Source organism: Branchiostoma floridae, chromosome 12 (assembly GCF_000003815.2).
Source record: "Branchiostoma floridae strain S238N-H82 chromosome 12, Bfl_VNyyK, whole genome shotgun sequence".
Lineage (NCBI taxonomy): Eukaryota > Metazoa > Chordata > Leptocardii > Amphioxiformes > Branchiostomatidae > Branchiostoma > Branchiostoma floridae.
In genome coordinates this window covers 13,573,530-13,592,233 of record NC_049990.1, presented here as the reverse complement: position 1 = coordinate 13,592,233, position 18,704 = coordinate 13,573,530, and the positions used below count along the sequence as shown (strand labels likewise).

Genomic DNA, 18,704 nt, shown 5'->3' with positions numbered 1-18,704 from the left:
CTAGTATTTGCCTATTTTTGCATTATGGGAGTTCTGACATCTGAAGATATATACTAATCTGTTTGTAGCATCGAGTCTCTTGAAATCTGTTGTACTTGAGAAATATGAATAATTCATAACGTTAACTAGCGTATCTAGAACTTTCCAGTATGATGTAGGTGATAGTTATGTTTCTCCGGTAGGGGAATACATTTTTTTTTCCTTTCTTCTTCTGTCTGTAGCCAATCAGAGTAAGATATTAGCTGTTGTTGCAAATAAAAGCAATCAGTATCCAATCAGAGGTTAGGTTAAATATTAGCTGTTGTTCCAATATGACTGTTATGAGCATTTTTCTCGCATACAATTCTAATGGTATAGAATAGATCTACAGTCATCTACTAGTAATTATGTTAATGACCTGGACCAAAAACCAAGCAGATGTGGGTTTTTTTAATGCTCTCACGCAATACTAAAGGGCAAGCGTACTGGTAAAGTGCTGTCTACCAGTAGCTTGACAACAGGACTCGAGAAAAACATTCTGCATTTCCGCGAAAATGTTGCCTTTCTGTTTCATCATATGAGATTATTAGCATTTTCTCGTGTTTGAATTGCGGCTTTTTCTAAAATTGCAACGTCCTTGGTGAAAAAATTCTTGTTTGTCTGGGTTTTTGTCGGTTGAAACGGCCCCTAATGACTTGGTGCGATTCTGAAAAGCTCAACATTATGCAAAAACATGGATAAGATCCTGGGTGGCTTTGTGAGACGGCCAACCGTAGAAAACGAAAATCACAGTCCCTCTGGGTGTTGTTCTTGCATCTCTCTTCATTTGTAAAAGGCCATTCGTACCAGCACGTTCCGCTACATCGAGACTGGATGGACATAGGTCACTACAGAAGCACAATGTACAACCAAATCTGTTGGTATTTTAAGCTACAAAAGAACAAGCCAACGCAAGGCCAGCGTTGGCCACTTGTTGTAGGCACTGAACTAAGTTGAAAGAGATAGCATTATACGTTTAATTTTCTGTGTGTAGCTCAATCTGTTGCGTTTTGCGTCAAACTTTTGAAGGGGATTCGAAGGAAACATCACAACGATTTTATTTCGTGTTATTCCATGGCGTAACACAACAGATTCGTACTGAATGTTACAAGCTGCATATCTCAGATTTATTGATTCGCTCGCACCGGGAAGGACCTCTACTCTTTTCGATAAGTGCGATGGGTTCTTTAACGTGCTCGAGGTGTGGCTCTCCTCAAACACGGGACCTTCATTTAACGTCCTATCTGAGGGACGGCCCTAACCGAAGCTAGGTACTAATTTTCACGTGAGGGAAGTGAGGAAATTCGTGTTACGTGCCTCTTATTACTTTTCGGGTACTGTAAATGTATTGAAGTTCGCGGGGATTTAATTTCGCGGTAGCGGGAAAAAGGACTTTTCGCGGTGGATTTAAGTTCGCGGTAACACCATAGACTGCAATCTAATATCATGATAGAAAAATGTTCGCGGTGGTTTTAAATTCGCTGTGAAGTGGTCACCGCGAAAACCGCGAACATTAATCCACCGCGAACATTTCTGTATTTACAGTATCCGCTGGCACAGAGTACAGTTCTGTCTGATGTTTGTGTGATTATGAGATAGTTTGTTGTCATACGTTACTATAGTGCAGTAGTGTGAGTGTCCCATAGCTAGTCCCACAGTTCCAACAGAAGAGTATGGGTTCCTTTTATGGCCATGGCTGGAGGTGGAAGTATTTCACAGAATATGTCTAGCCTGACAGATAAGTCAGTCGTAATGAGGCAATCGGGTCAACTGTACCCAGGCCACGTGCGCCGCTTTGTGTTAGGTACTAATACAGTAGTTCAACTACCCTGGGAGCCAGCCAGGACCGGGTAGCAAGCGAGTTTTGTTCGGGGACCCAAGGCAGTCAGCCCGCCTATTTCACATAAGCACTCCGGGTAGTTAAAGCCTGAAGGAGTTATCGCTACCCTAGAGGTAATTAGTGGCAGGCCAATAGTGGCGCTTGCTCTCTAAAGAGAGCGAGGGATCTGACAGCAAGAGAGGAGCCACCAGACTGGCTAAGGGCAGGTGGACCTCATCGGGCTTAAACTCTGGGGCGCTAATAGGAAATTGGATGGGCCTGACTGTCTTGGGCCACCGAATAAGCAGTCCTAGCTGCCCGATCCTGGCTGGCTCCCAGGGTATGGTTCAACATGCGGAGAAAGTCTGCAACATGATCAGCTCAATCCTGCAAACAATGCTGATAGAGGCTCCAACCTATGTCACTTACTCAATAGTTAGTTAACATTCAAAAAGCACGACCATAGCATGTTCAGAACACGAGATATCCAAACAGGAAGTTCCGCTGCAGTACAAATAGCATGCCGCTATGGGGCTCAAATTTGTATCGTTTCGAGGTCAAACGAAATATCCATGCAATCCACCAAGAGCTAGCTTCTCGTGCTGTGCCGTTCATCCGCAAACGTACATACAGAAGGTCCCCCACATATGAAGTTTTCAAGATATGAATTATGAGTGTTTGGAACACAGCGATGATAAACATACAAATGTATTACTTCTTTACTGTTCAATTGGTATAGGGAATTTCCACAGGATCACATGAAACATGTTGCGTAAGTGGTCTAGTATGCGATCGAAAGCTATCGGAGAAAGAAGAACTCTAAATTACACTATTACTGAGCCGTAACATGGCTTGATATATTTGCCCTAAATTAAAATGCCTTGGCATGATAGAGCTACAGCTACGCAGGTGGCAAAAGACACAACAGTTCTTTTTCTGCATTTTAGACGCCATCATCAGCTTGATTGAATGAGAGATTTGTAAAATTTAGTTTCAGCTTCGATAAAAATACATTTTTTGTAGCTATCGTTTCAACATCTCCTGTGATATGTAACATGCTTCGTCATTGGCTCCCCCACTTGAATGGTTTCGGTTTCGCGGGTAGAAGTGATGTAAGACGCGTTTATAACGTCCGTGGAGAGAGGGAGACGTGAACATCGCCACAACTACTAGCCCCGACGGAAACTACTGCCTGGAGAATACTCATCCACCAGTTGTGCACCAAGGTACACTTTCTGGATTGTATAAAGTTTATTGCAAATTCTTGCCCGTGGGCTTATTACAGGTAACATGAGAGATTCAAACAGTGTCTACTCTAGTCTGAAACTAGTAAAAGCTAACTCTAGATCCTATGTCATTGGGGTTATTGGGTTCGACTCCTTTTTCGAAGACAGTGGAAGACGAAAGATCCCACCTTTTCCACTATGTGTGGGTTTTATGATGTTAGAAGGAGAATTCGTTTTCTTTTTGTCAGTGAAGGTAAAGAAGTTTGGGTGGAATTCATAAGACGAATATTGCTGTGTAATCGACAATTAAGTCTGACATCAAACATATGTGAAGAGTACAGGCGTATCCAGCATTTTTTTTTAATTTCAAATTTTTACCCTCTCCGAGTTCATAGTGAAAACAGCGAAACTAGGTCGGGAAGGACGTCACTGCAGACGTGCTAAAGGCTTTCGACAAATATAGTCGGGGTCAAGTCATGGTGTTGTGATAGCGGTGCCCCCGGGCAAACATACTCCCGCATAGTCCCAGATTACCTACACACTATGTGAACATGAGTTAAAAACACACAAGCCGCTTGCTACAGGGATGAGTTAAAAAACCTCTCTTTTTTAGTTTTATACGTAGCCCAGCGAAGGCCATGTTCACTGCAGCGGTCGCACAGTGGTCGGTGGTAAAAGTTTTCAGACGCAAATTCACGCCGATCGAAAAAAAAAAACATACGTAATACAGTCTAGATAGAAAGAAGAAGAAGAACTTTATTGCGCGACAATTGTAAAAGGTAAGATTTATGACAATCTGTATATACATGGGAGTTGAACTATATACTATTGCAAGTATCTAACAACTAATCTATTCTAATGTAACAGTATAAACAAATCTAGTTGATATTATAAATATTGGTCCATGGTCCATGTCCACTCTGCTCTGCATTTCATCAGGAAATGCAGAGCAGAGTGGACATGGACCATGTAAATATAAAGTATTCATCTGTCATTCAGCACATGATCCTTCTCACAGACGTGCACAGAAAAATATCTTCGGCTGTTTCAAGTACAATACTATGACGCACTACTTTATACTTGAATTACTATTGACCCCAGGGGACGCGGATAGATACTGTGTGTTGCGACCTTGGTGTTCAGTTGTACAGTGATCAATGCACAGCTGGCGCATCAACGGATACTTTTGTAACCCCAACTCCAAACAGATATTATGATTGATTCCACGTTTTTGCAACGTTTAGCTCGTCTGTTGAGTAGTGAAACTGTCTTTAACTCCATCTTCGTCTTCCCCTTTGGAGAGTTAGCAGACGGATAGAAAAACACAGCATTTGCGTTAGTAGACATGCGTTAGTAATCTCCAAGCAGATCCTACAATGGCATAAAATAGCACCAAACTGTCCAAGGAGTGCAGCCAAGAGGTGTACATTTGCCCGGTAGCAAAACACACTCCTAAGCCGGCTTCACTCCTCTGCCAGCTTTCTGTATCTTATGCTACCTTAGGATCTGCTTGGAGATTAAGGCGTTAGTACACACGCCGAAAATGCCACAAATTGACAAAGCTGACACAGACGATACATATCCTTGAAGATGAAGTTTGTTATAATAAATAAATAAATAAACTAGAGTTCGGCGACCTCATACCTCCATGAAAATTTAGAGCTTTTGTAGATTTCATGCAATTGACTAAGACATTAACATAATTTATGCGTGGTGTTGTTCATCATTGACTAACGTACACATGTTACAAGTATAAAATTCCAATCATTAGACATAAAATTTTTACATAAATTATGCAAATAAGTTCATTTTAACCATATTTGGTATCTGCTTATATTCCACCTATCATAGTTAATAAGTGTTACATTTATTGAAGTCCAGTTATTGCTAATAATGGTATTGTACAATTTCCTCATTAATTATGCAAATAAGGTCCTCATTTGCATAACATGTATATCATTATGAACACCTTTGCCTAAGCTACCTGCACCCCTAAAATGATGCCAATCCGTCAATCCTTTCTGCAGTTATCCTCTTTGGAATGTCTTGACAAAAATGCCCCTGCAGTTCCGAAATTACATGTTAGGGGGCTGAAATCTGCACCACTTTGTCATGACACTGCAAGCTAACTACCACCCAAATGTCAAGACTATATCATGTCCGGGACAAGAGATACATTGAAAAAACTGCTATTATAGAATATTCTCATTAATTATGCAAATTTACTCCTATTTTGCATAATTAGTATTTTATCTTGTACAACATTGTCTAAGGTACCTACATACCAAAAATCATGAAAATCCATTGTTCCCTTCTTGAGTTATCCGCTTCAGAAGTTTTTGACAAAAATGCCCCTGCTATCCCAAACCTAGTCGGTAGGGGGCCAAAACTTATGTCACTTATTCCTGAGCACAAGAGCTATCTAACACTCAAAAATCGTGACCATAGCGTGTTCAGAACACGAGATAGCAAAACCGGAAGTTGCGCTGCAGTACCAAGGAAAGCCGCTAGGGGGCCCAAAATCTAATCACTTCTAGCTTTTATCACACCCTACCAACACACCAAGTATGAAACTAATCCATCCAGCCGTTCTTGAGTTATCTTGTTGACAGACAGACAGACACACACACAAACGCTGGGTAAAATATAACCTCCATGACATTTCATGGAGGTAATTAGAAACTCCCAGTCTGTGATACGCTCAGAAAACCTCTACTTGCTTACGGTAGCTAAGCCCCTAGAAACATTGGAATTCTGCCAAAATTTCCCACAGAAAACATTGTCCAACTCCTCGAGGTAAGAAATTACATTTTCTTCTTGTCAATACAACAAAAGTTGCCAAAAATGCAAGCAAGTTAAAGCTTTAACGTGTACCAGAGGTACGACAGAGGAAGAAAGTTGTGACATGCGAAACGAATCAGATGCAAGTGTGCCAATACCCTTGGCTGAAATTTCTTGAGCCTTGAAACGAATAAGTAGACGTTTGTCCTTGAAGAGGATAAGTAAATGCACGTTTGTCCTTGAACCGCCTTGGCTGTTTGCCAGTTTCTGAGACCCTGTCCGACCGCTAACTTGGACCGATTAGGTCACCATACACAGCCTTTTCTGTACAAATAAACAACGATAAATCGTTAGCTTGCCGAAGTTCGCCAAGAAGGTTATATTTTCGCCAGCGCTCGTGTGTGTATTCATCCGTGCGTGCGCGCGCACGTTGTGTGTGCCTGTTCGTCCGTCCGTCTGTGCGCACGATAATAATAATATTAATATTTTTGTGTGTGACTGTGAGATCTTGATCAGACCGAGCCTAAGCATCATCCTCCGTAGTGACCGCTAGCTCAGTTCTTTCGCTTGCTAACCACAGAGCGTAAGGATTGAGCCAGCGGTCACTACAGTGGATGGTTCTCAGGTGATATTAGACCTCAAAGTAATCAATTTTTGTCCCTCTAGCGGCTTTCTAAAGTACTGCAGCACAATTAATGGTTTTCATATCTCCCGTTCTGGACAAACTATGGTTAGCATTTTGGGTAATAAGATTAGATAGTTATTGTAGTCGGGAATACTTGACATATTTTATTTATTTATTAATCTTTCAGGGTAGTCCCTACAGTTTTGATAAACTAATTTCCAAGGGAGGCCAATAAGTTTGGAACTTCTAGTGGCTTTGATTGGATTTGCAGGGGGCGCTTTAATTGCAGACTTTGAAACAGAATACGTCAAGTGGGGATGAATATTAATGAATTTAGATAATTTTTGCTCGATTTGTGAGAAGACCGACTCAACTGTATGTAGATTATGCAACTTAGGACTTGAATCGCATGCTCAATGAGGAATCTCTATACATAAATTGTGTTGAATGACAGGAGCTTCATACTCGGTACATATGTTGTAATGATTTGGCATTGGTTTTCCCCTAGCCTTGGATGTTGAGTTTTGAATTTACAGTAAAAATCCCCGGCGTGCGCTAATGAACTAGGCGGGCGTGCTATACTCCCACCACCGTAGAGCTATTGGCGAGCTCAAGAAGGTATAGCCACCAGGCTGCGGAAACGCCCTCCACTGTTTTAGGCACAACTAACTGGGGTTCAAGGTCACTAGGGACACTGTGGAGAAAACTAACTAGCGGTCTCACCCTTGCCACGCACCCTGACTCGCTCAAACCCCTTCAAAGAGAAACGCAGACATGTTTACACCAGTGGGTGAACTCCAGGCCGCATGTCTGTGGTTAAAAGTCATAAGATATGTTAGACAAGACGAGCCACAGGTGATGCCTTCATGTCACCTGACGCCATATTGGAATCAGACGTATTGCAAACTTCCCGCCTTGTGGTGCCGACTTAGAAGAGAAAAATGTCATTTTCCTTTGCGATAAATTTCCATTCTAGCTTGTATGGGCTCCAACGACTTGGGTCTTTTCGGTCACTTTGTGGAATTGTAGACATCCCACTTCAAGGCCTTGGGCGAAATCCTGGATCCAGTTTTCACGTACCCAGACTTGTATTGGCAGACAAGACAAGGAATGTGGTCTATACTCTGTTCTGTACTAAAGCCTTCTCATGTAGATTATTCTTAGGCCGCCCGACAAAACCTTAGATTGGACATATCTTTGCAGCACCGAACTTTAGTCGACAGGGGGCGCCTGCGCTGTCCTTAAATATGGACTGAAAACTGTTGTATCTTCCCTTACTAGACTAGACATTGTGTCTGAGTTTGATTTAGTCCCCTCGCCAGTGTCAACTATCACAAAGTGGGTGGAAAATCGGGACCGCCGGGGAATGTCGAGTCCAGCCCGGCTCAGTCCTGACCCTGTCCCGCTGAAACACTGCCGGCATGTTTCTCTCACTTCTGCGGCTCACGGGGGTGAAAGTTGCGGGCCCTCCCCGCCAAATTAGGGGTTGATTTGTAAAGGTGGTTACTTCAGTAAAAGTAGCCGACTGGTTTTCATTAGAGAGTTGGAGTTTTGATTGATGCGTCTGGACTTTCTGTGGTAAGCCCGCGTCTGGTGTAGGGTTGATCCGAGGTGAACCGGCAAAGGTTCAGTTAGAAAAATGTGGGCTTCATTTTTACCGCCCTGCTCTCCATTCTAACACGCATATCTGTGTATTATCGCTTCTTAGAATATACAATGCTAGGATTTTGTTCTTCGGGTTCATGACATGTATGCATGATTATATGGCATCGCTCTGAATATTCTATCGTTGCTGAGGGCTTTTCCTCGGATCCCCTACAAATTATGAACCTTTGTCTGTTACAAATAGTAGAGTGCACACGCTGTTTTTCATAGCATAAATCACAAGAACAGGTTGCCAATATATATAGAAAGAAACGACGCTCATCCTGCAGCGGTTCGTCCCCGGGCTGTGATTAACGGTTGATCCCGTGGTGTTTAATACTGAGCATGCCCCCGCGCGGGTTGTGTCAGCAGTGGTGAGCACTCAGCCTTCCGCACACGTACTCCCACACCCGCCGTACCGCACACGTACTCCAGTCCCACACCCTCCGTACCGAGCCGCTACTGTAGGACAACACGCTTTTACTATGTGTGATGAAGCCACTGAAGTGTGACGCAGGTTGGGAGAGCTGATTGATTGACAGGTGAAGTGGACGACAGGTACAACAGCCAGAGGCCCGTCCTGGTGCAGGGAGAGAAGGGGCGGGTAGGAGTGGATGGACCGTAGTGCCGAGGCGGTGTGTTTCGGGCGGTGACAAGGGATGGATAGCCTGGAACTGGTAGGTAGTGCACGATGTATGGAGGAGGGGGATTCGCCTTGGTCATAAGCAAACGGATTTATGTGACAATTCCGGTCGCAGAAAGGCTTAGCTTTACAATTGGCTTGTGTAGCAAAACAGGCAATTCTGTCTTCTGGGACCGTTTTGAACCAAAGACATACACTACAACGTAGCTGGATGTCTACCGGTGCGTGGCTTTTATATCAGCCATGATGTCCACGTATTGATCCAATTTCCATGGCGCAACTGACGTTACGTGACCTTTATTCGGCGTGTACCTATATTCGTTTCTTAATTCAAAACGGGATATTCAGGAGTAATGCACGTACGCAGAATTGCAAACTTGAGAGACTTATGTGCTGAGAACACTGAGTGCATATAAGGTTCAATAACACACATTCCTCAATAGATCTACTCATTTTTTAAAGTAACGAATCTAGGTACACAACAAATCATATGTGATGTCATATCAGGCTTGTACAAAAATTCATTCATCTACATCTTATTTGTTGTCGCTATTGTATCGATAACTTATTTTATGACTGAAACGTTTCATATACTTCGTGCAGTGTTACACAGTGTTACCGCTACAGTGTCATCGTGTAGTCAGTATTCTATTATTGACCAACGTGATAGTAATTAGTTATGACGGGATAATCTTCTAACAGAAGGTACGGGAACCCGTGTTGCTTGAATGAATCGTTCAACCGAAAATAGTTTCATCAGGTTTGGTAGAATAGAGGATATAGGAGAATTGTGACGAAGGTGTCTGAGAGACATCGAAACGTAAGCAATGTAAGTACCCGCTTGTTGTGTAAAAAGAATTCTCCTATATCCTATGAATCGTTCAAGTTTGTAGGTTTGGGCATTTATGGTTGTCTCAGTCAGTACAAGTGACAGGCCCTTGAGTACCTCCTTGTGCGACCATAATACGCCCATCAGACGATATTCCACCCGTATCACCGACACCTTGTGTCTTGGCTGAATCTGAAGCAGGTTATTACAATTAGCCCTGCGCCTTTCTTGAGCCGATTTTGGATGGAGCCGTCGCTTCAATATGTCAGCTTTACGACTTGAAACAGTCGAGCAGCGAGTCCACCGGTGTGAGGTCAATTGGAGATGAATTTGAGCCGAACCGGGCATGTTTCTACTTGAGTTTTCAGTCGTATTGTACTAAAGGCTGTGGTCTGGCTTTTGACTTTGATACAGCCTGGCCTGAGAGTCATTGCCTTGAATTGATTAAGAGGTAAATATATATTTTTTTTGCACTTTTCATCTAGCCCCCCCCCTTGAAATATGGCAAGATATTTAAACAGTGAGGCCGAATAAACGCAAAGTCCTTTATCATCGGCACTATCAGACGAATTGGTTGTGAGTTTTACATGTAAGCTCGTACATGTACAGCGAATACAAGGCGGTCTGGTGCTTAGAATTATTGACCTACAATCAAAAGTGCCCCTTTCTCTCGGCTCATGCAAAAATGAGTACCCAGCTTCAGTTGAGGCGTCCCCTCGAATATGGGTTCGGTGTTTGATGAGAGCACCTTAAAGAACCCACCACACTCAGTGATAACAGCCCATGTAGGTGTGAGTGCAAAACCGGTGTGTTCTGCCTTGAGGCGGTTTACAAAGCTATGCGAAACAAGCTAAAAATTCTAGAGGAGCCCGTGTTGGAATTAAAACCAGCGCACTCCCGCTGCGAGTGACGTTGACGGCATACTTAAGTGTTCAGCTGTATGTTTACACTGATTGGAAGCCTTTATTCTGGACTGTCTGTGTTAGTTCTGGTACGAACACTCTTATTTCTACAGCGGACGTCACCTACCGATGTTTTCTTACCGCCCAAAATAGTTACTTTCTTAGTCAACTGTACCTGGCACCTACCGGGACCTATGTTGGTTTGTCTCTGTAGTCAACTTAGCAAAGCGATTTGATATCCTGTTACTGTGCTGTTGTTGTGTTAAAGTAATGCTAGTAATGCTGAAGTACAGGACATGCCATTTTGAAGTATATATTCGGTTTGTTGGTGGTGTAAAAGGTAGGTAAAGGTAGTCCTTATTGATGCCATAGGCGTTGTACATTGATATACACTGTCGAGGACATGGTACGAGTATTTGCAGGCAGGGCCCACAACTCTCTTCCCACCGCCTTGTACCTCCCAACCGAAGTCATTTACCCATTTTTACACCTGGGAGGAGTGAGGAAAGTCGTGTTAAGTGGATTTCCCATGTGCACATCATCGGTGGCATGTCAGGGGATTCAAACCCACTACCTGAGGTTTCTTGGTCAAACACAAAATTACTGTGTCACTGAACTGAATAGAAAGCGAACCAATATTTTAATCCACTTTAGCACATAGCCAGTGATGCACAAGTCGTTCTATTTGCGGGCTCTGGTAGCTCAAGTAGCCGAGCATATTTCTCTCCATTATTTTGGTGTAATTTGGCTGTTCCGCGCTGTTGCCGCTCCCCTCCGGAACGGCAATTTGGCCCGTTTGCATATTCGATCGTATATCGACATGTGCGTACCGCTACCTTTGTCTCAATGATCAAATGATATAATTGCTGATATGATGTTTGTGAAATGTGAAGCTTGTCTTGAATGCAGATACAGTGTGATTGAATCACACACAGTAAGTTTAGAAAATTACCATTATCTACCATATCAGTATTAGGGGAATACCATAACGTTCCTTTTTGCCTCTCGGTAGAAATGTTTCATTGATTTTCTTAAATATCCTTAGATTTCACTCAACTGTAAAACAATCATGAACCAATTTGCGTGTTGAGCACCATCTGTTGTTCTCTTCTACAATTATCATATAACGATTGTATACACGCATGTCTACGTTGACTTGTAGTGTTGCAGGTATGCGTAGAGTAAATAAACCAAATACGTCATGATAATTGCATCTCGGCCAAGTGCTGATCGGATTCGGCACTACTTTATTTTTGCTGAAGTGATTTACGGCACATTTACACGCCCTACATAAAGAACGGCCCGACAATTTGTCACGATCGCCCTAAAAACTATAAACATGCCACTTCCGAGAGACCGCCAGAAATAACGAGAGAGGGAAAACGTCAATACGGTCAGTGGGGAGTCCGGCCGCCTCCATAACATTATTCCTGGCCGGGCGAAGGCTGCTACCTAGAGGTCTATAATTTCATCTGATGGTCTTCTACCCCGTAAACAGGGGACGGTACGGGAAACCGAAGTTCACGGTTGATAAAACATGATAGGGGTTCTCGTGAACATGATATACGGACCCGCTGCTGTAATCCTGTGTGATCTGGCAGAAGTTCAAGGGTTGGAGCGGATCCAGTTTGTGGTGCCCACTGTTCAAGTCTCCTGTGTAACAGGATCATGCATGGTTCCTCCAGCCAAGCGGTTTCTGCAAACAAAACATGTGTCTCTTACGGGCCTGAAGTGAAGGGTTAGATGTGTATATCTGAAGAGATGAAGGGAGGGGGTTTAGTTCCCTTTTTTTAAAGTTCGGTTATGTTTTGCTTTTGATAAGTGCAATGGCCTGGTGCAAAATGTATAATTATGAGGAATACATCTCCGAATTTTACCGTACATTTGTCATATACACATCGACTTTTGCCGTAACAAATTCAATTGCTTGTAATCACATTCAAACAATACGGCGTTTTCACGCACATACCGACGCGTGCGTCAGCTGTCTGTCGCAACACGTCAGCTGACGTTGCAGAACGTCCCGTAGGTCACCTGTCAGCCGAAGTACGTGCTGTGCGTCAGCTGTCTGCCGCAGCACGTCGTGTGTACGCCACCTGTCTGACGCAGTGCCCCGTGTGCGTCAGCTGTCTAGCCTCATTACTGCATCCTCTACAAACGTCGAGGCATTAAACTGGAGTAGACGCCTGCATCAATAGTCGATGGTGCAGACGACAAGCCTCAGCGATAATCTGGGACAATTGTAGCCCGGCTGTGTATTGATCAGGGGCTCAGACAGGGGTTCCGCTGTGGAGTTCTGCCTGTTCCAGATTCCATCAAACCAAGTTATATGGCGAGTCGGCGCCGTAAATTGTTTTGACGGCACCTCCAGGGTAAAACCTCGATTAATCACTGAGAAATATGTTTGGGCCAGCGCGGGTCTGTAGAATAGAGATCACACAAAAGGTTAATATCACGGTATATCATTACATATAACCATAAAAAAAGAATTATAAGTGATAGTCCAGGCGAAATAAAGGTTGCGTAGAAGTCAACGTTTCCATTTTAAGTGTCTTGGTGGGAATGTAAGAGATTTTGACAACTGAAATGGGGAAATTTCTGCAATGTACTGTAATAATCGATAAAGAGTCATTCGATACCGACAGCATAACGTCGTAATATTCATAATTGTGACAGAATCATCGATGCGTTCCATGCTTTGTTGATCAGCCGTGAATGGAAATGCGGCCTTTGATAGAGTCCTATGACTACTCGACTGTAGTGTTTTATAATTGTATCGACCATCCTAATATTGACGTATCGCCCTTACTTCTGTCAACTATCACCAAATCCGCTAGACCTTGCTGTCGTGCTGTCCGGAATGCAGTTGTCCAACCTTTCTATGTAAGAATAGGACAATATACTATAGACAGCGCAATTTCATATGGTTCCAGAAACTCCTTATCCTGTGCAGCTTGTTTTAGGTACACAGCTAACAGAGCTTCACTTGTTATTTACACGAAGGTCTTTGTTCTTGATGATATTTTACATAGACTACACATTCCTATGTATCATTCATTCATTGTAAGAGCCACATTTTGCTATTCAATACGATGGTCTGCATGGTAGGGGTTGTTCTGTTGGACGGTATCTCTTATCGTGAGAAAAGCGTGAGAAATGTGACCCAGTCTGAACTCATCTCTTCCATACATGTCTTTTTAACCTTGTGTAAGATAACATGTGGAGAACCTTATCATACCCAGCTCACCAAGGACACGAATGGTCCAAAACGGTTGACCAGACGTGTGATTGAATCTGCACAAACTACGGCTGTCCATCACAATTAGCAGTTAAACCAATTATGAGAGCTGCATTCCCGTCAAATATTCGCTGTTTCATGTTTGCATTTTGCATTTCTGCGTTTGCATTTCCAAAGATTCTATGTCGTTGAATTATGATTACGCCGTAATCATTGTAAACACCGCATTAACTATCTACGTACTAATGCTTTACGTTTGGGACCGCATCAGTTAGCAGCGACACCTATGCTGCAGTGCAGTTGAATCAGTCAGAATTGCCAGGAGGAAGGTGTCTGAGTGACGGTCACACAAACTGCAGAATCTTGTAGCAGTTATTTACCAACGTGATGACACTATTCGTGGATGATAACATAGTGTTTTTGTCCTGGTGTTTACGTCCATGTGTACGTCGTGCCAGTTGAACTTAGTTAATCGGCTGACCTCGTCCATGACCCATCGCCTATGACATTCCTCTCCTATCATTCACCCTTCTCTGCGTTTTGTCTTGTTTTGCGTTTTTCGCCTGTCTCCACTCAGAGCCAGGAGCCATATGTTTCTTTTCTGGGGGCCAGCCCGGAATCTGGGCGGATAGTTTACATACTTCTCCCCGCTCTCTGGAGATTACCTGGAGCCTGACATGTGCCAAGATTGTTTAGAAAAGGACGAAGGCCTTGGAAACAGGACATTTGGATTTGTGACCTCAGCGGGAAAATTGTAGGTATTTTTAGCTCAAATTTCCAATGTCTGATATCGTATGTTGAACTCTATGCCTGCTGTGTTTAACTTAGTAAGTGAGTGGGTGTAACTGTCCTTTTCCTTCAGTGACCTTGTAGAATTCGTAGAATTGGTTTTGTCTGTGAAGTCTAAACTATGACTTGCAGATGGATTTTTTTTGACACAAAAAGCCGTAAGCGGCCAGGGACCTTGCCGTGTGGACCACTCTTTCTCTGTGCTTTGTTGTCTGTTTGTTATGTTTTTCTTCAGCTGTACATTTACCTTTATGTTTTAGCAAAACTACAAAAGATACCCCAAAAACAATAATGCACGCAAATTGATTTTTTTCAAAAGTGGAACTAGAAGAATAAGGTCCATGACAACAATGACAATCCAAGACTCACAGAGGATTCCATGTAATAATATAGGACTAGAATAGACATTTCTTGGTTAGTTCTCGTCGGCCTGACCTGACCAGGTTAGGACAGGTATGGTATGCTGTGAGGCCGCCATGACACGCCCGGGGAGGTAATAGTTATGACCTTCCTGGGTACCACATGTTGTATGTGTCAGCCTACACACGCCCACTGCTACTACTAGTACTAGTATGCTCTTTAAGCAGAGGTTAGGCTCAGGCTGGATTTTGAACGTTCTTTTTTTAGGTGTTTTTGTTGGACTTTCTATTTTGTCAGGTGTGCCATGATCAGTGCCACACAAAATCCTTAAAATCCTTCTTTTCCTTGAAAATGTTGGCCCAATCTGGAGACTTTTGGGGGAAGAAGAGAAAGGTAGGGTTGGCTTTCCTATTTCGGTACCACAAATTGTTCAGTTGACCAGTTTAGTTGGCGTAAAGACACATGTGAGTTGTTGGGTCTTGCGGATGGACACAGGAGAAAACTTTGGTCAAACCTGAGGTTCCATCCTAGAGCGAGCTTTTCTCAGAGTTTGAGCTGAACAACCCCGTTTTTCATGGTTTTAAATGAGACAATTGTGCCATTCTGATGTTGAGAAGATTTTTTGAGATTGAAATTTGGGTAAGTACTTTAACGAGGTCTTGTTTTAGTGCTCATTATGCTAGGCTCCAATGGGGGAGACTCAAGACAATTGTCCCTGTGGATTTTCACTGATCGATGCCCAGAAACATAACCTCGGTGGGTCTGTGACAAAAGATATACGACGTCTGGTCGAGGAGGTTTCACTGCAATTAGCTCCTGTGCCATTCCGTGAACTTGGGGATACTAGTACTAGTAGTAGACTGATTGCATCTGCATAAGGCCCAAGAAAAATAGCATTGTGTTTCGGATAACGGTCCTGAAGAATAGGGTCGATCGGTAGGGATTCTCTTATTGTAGATTTCAGCGGAAGTGATCCACCAAACACAGCATGACAATGCAAAACGGAAATGATGATGCAATGACATTGGTATTTCCAAGAACATATTTTGCACTTGGATTATGCGGGGTTTCAACATACAGGGGACCCAAACATATATAGGTACAGAGCGGGCATGTTATAACACTTTCGCTACTGAAACAGTAGACTTTGGAAACTAATTCTACAACGTTTTCATCATTCCTATGTCAAATCGAATATTTTATGTGACTTGCTAGCGATGAACCCCTCCCCACAAAAAAGGTAGAGTCGATTCCCAGTCGACAGTTTTTGCAAGAGTCGGTCGAAAACACTCCATTTTCCCAGTCCTTAGACAAACCTGGCTGAGCACGAGGGAAAATGGCTTTGTTGGTAGACATAGATTAAACATACACGTGAGGTTAGAACCTAGATCGTGCAGCAAGTACGTGGTAGTTATGCATTTTACATAAGCTGACTGACATCAGTGCTGTACAGTTGGTATAGATCGCATGTCTCCGGTCACAAATATGCAAATGAGGATGCAGAAAGGTGCAGATGGAGTCACGGAAGTGATCAGACGTTTCGAAGAACAGGCTCGTTCAACATTCCGAGTACGCATGCGCAAGGTCAAAGGTCGAGGCACAATCAAATCACGCTATTATAATACAGTAGAAGCCAGTTAATTGCACATCGGATTAACGCACACTTCTGTTAACTGCACGGAATCCCCAAATCCCAAACCGGTGCGGTCCAGCTAGATAACTTCGCATTATTGCACAAGTCGGATAATTGCACGAAATTTACTGGCGAATAGGCCGTGCAATTAAGCGACTTCTACAGTATTATGCAAATCATCCGACCGCGTCGGAGTCTGGACATGTATATAAAGAAAGGTCGAGACAGGAACCTTATGCAGGCGTACTTGGAATGGTGAACGAGCTTGTTCAGAACATTTCCCCTTCCTTCTGTAGTCCAAATATAGTCCCGATTGGTCCATATAATCAAGGAACAGTCCAACCGATTTGCCTTTTAACTTGCTTCCCTCAAAGCCATGAGAGTCTTCCTTAGGAGAGCTTGTAGCAGCCCGGCTGAGCGCCTGTTCTTTGTGGATAAAGATGTCATGAAGCCGACTAAGGAGCTTGGGTCTACTGATAACCGGTCAGGCCATCATGTGTGCCTTCTGTCTATTGTTCAAGGGTTTGCCGATTGAGCTCCTCTTTCACTTGCTGTTTCCTCCAGCTGTTGGCGGGTCCGCACAAGGGATGTCACGGTGATGGCAAATGTTCTTGATGTTTATGTTCCTTACGCTAACGCTTGTTCAAAGAATCTGGTGCTTTTCATCTTATAAATGTACTCAATTACATTCAGGTAGACATCCCTTAATGTGTACAAATAGGTTTGGTTGGTTTGGTTTGGTTTGATTTCTTCAGTTCAAGTATGAAGTAGTACACAAACAGTTACTGTGGAATTCGAATCACGGTAACAGAGGCAGGGGAAGACCATACCGCGGAAGTCGTATATTAAGTAGCTTGCTGATGACAGCGGTTTGGACTAGCCTGATTAAATCTCGCTTATAGCAGCCCGCCAAACATCCGCCGGCCAGTTACAGCCCTGGACAGCGGAGTTTGTGTTACACAGACTACGGTTTGGACCTCCAGCAACTTCCCGCAGCGATGGATGACAAAGAGGGGTGGAGGAAACTAGTAATGCGGAGACTCCGAGCGAGCTCGCGGGAGAAAGAGAGAGTATTCAGATCTACAGATTCGCAGTGAATACGATCATACACCGCTCGTCCTGGAGTCCAGCAATATACAAATCTGTAATTCAAACGGCAGGAGCTAATCAACTCATTTGCCTATTGGACTTCGAGAAAATGTCATTTGTTTATCAATTCAGAGGGCATATATCTGCTCTCCAACAACATCATTGTCGCTGACGAAAGATAACGGATGTTATCTGAAACGTCTGGCCGTTTCCAAAATCATATCCAGTTGCTTGAGTACTTGCTTATTATCGTATCTTATTACCTGGATGTCTAACCTTCATCGACGCATCGCCAAACAGTTTCACAATGCACTGTAAGTGTGATAGGGTATCACCCAACAGTTTCTCAATATACGCTGCGACTGGGTATCGCCCAACAGTTTCGCAGCACACAGTCCGATAGGGTTTCTCCCTTCAGTTTCACAATGCACAGTGCAGTAAGTCCAACATTTTGACAATGTTCGGTGCGGCAGGATGTCACAATGCACACTGCGACAGCCGACAGGGTATCGCATGGCACCGTCACTATCACGTGCACTGTCACGATTGTGACACTGACGAGTCGTGGCGGGTGGTTCTGTTTGCGTATCCCATCATCATCCGTCTATTAGCGCGAAGGTCGACACCGAGTAATGCCAGTTATTCTGTAGCTCGCTGTTCCACACAGTTTCTACCGATGGTGGTAAGCACTAAGCACCCCTACTTTGTAGATGACCCAGATGCGCGCTATACATCATTTTTGTCGTTCAAACATCTACAGTTTCTTTTTTGGATTCCAAGTATTTATGTTGAAGAGAGGGTTAGCTATAATTCATAACGTCTTCAATACGTTACACTTGGCAATTTCGAATGATATTTCCAAATACGTTACTACGTATCTGACGCGTGATAGTGCTGGTAATATAGTGGTAGCTGAACTGCCGTTTAGGTTTTGTTTTCTCTATAAACGAACACGAACAGAATGGGCTGCTATTTTCAGCCGGAAATGGTATGTGTGCAGTGTGTTCGCCTAGTATGCAGCCTTGTACAGATTCGATCCGTTTCCACGATGTGTAGCGGATATAATCCTAAAGACGACTGAATACAAGGTTATTTCCGTGTTTCTATA

At 43.4% G+C, this 18,704-nt stretch overlaps 1 protein-coding gene across 4 annotated transcripts in view; it reads left to right on the top strand.

Annotated features, from left to right (window-relative positions):
- Nucleotides 1-18,704, top strand: part of LOC118428117 (alpha-N-acetylneuraminide alpha-2,8-sialyltransferase-like) — a 38,970-nt gene that overhangs the window by 9,436 nt on the left and 10,830 nt on the right. Inside the window, exon 1 of one of the 4 annotated variants that reach the window (XM_035838093.1) lies at nucleotides 8,488-8,790. The exons of 2 other annotated variants lie outside the window; for them this stretch is intronic. In XM_035838093.1, coding sequence (XP_035693986.1) covers nucleotides 8,773-8,790 — 18 coding nt within the window. In that variant the 5' untranslated portion in view covers nucleotides 8,488-8,772. Of the gene's footprint in view, nucleotides 1-8,487; nucleotides 8,791-18,257; nucleotides 18,279-18,704 lie in introns of those variants that run through there. One more of the 4 variants, XM_035838094.1, reaches the window with a different exon arrangement.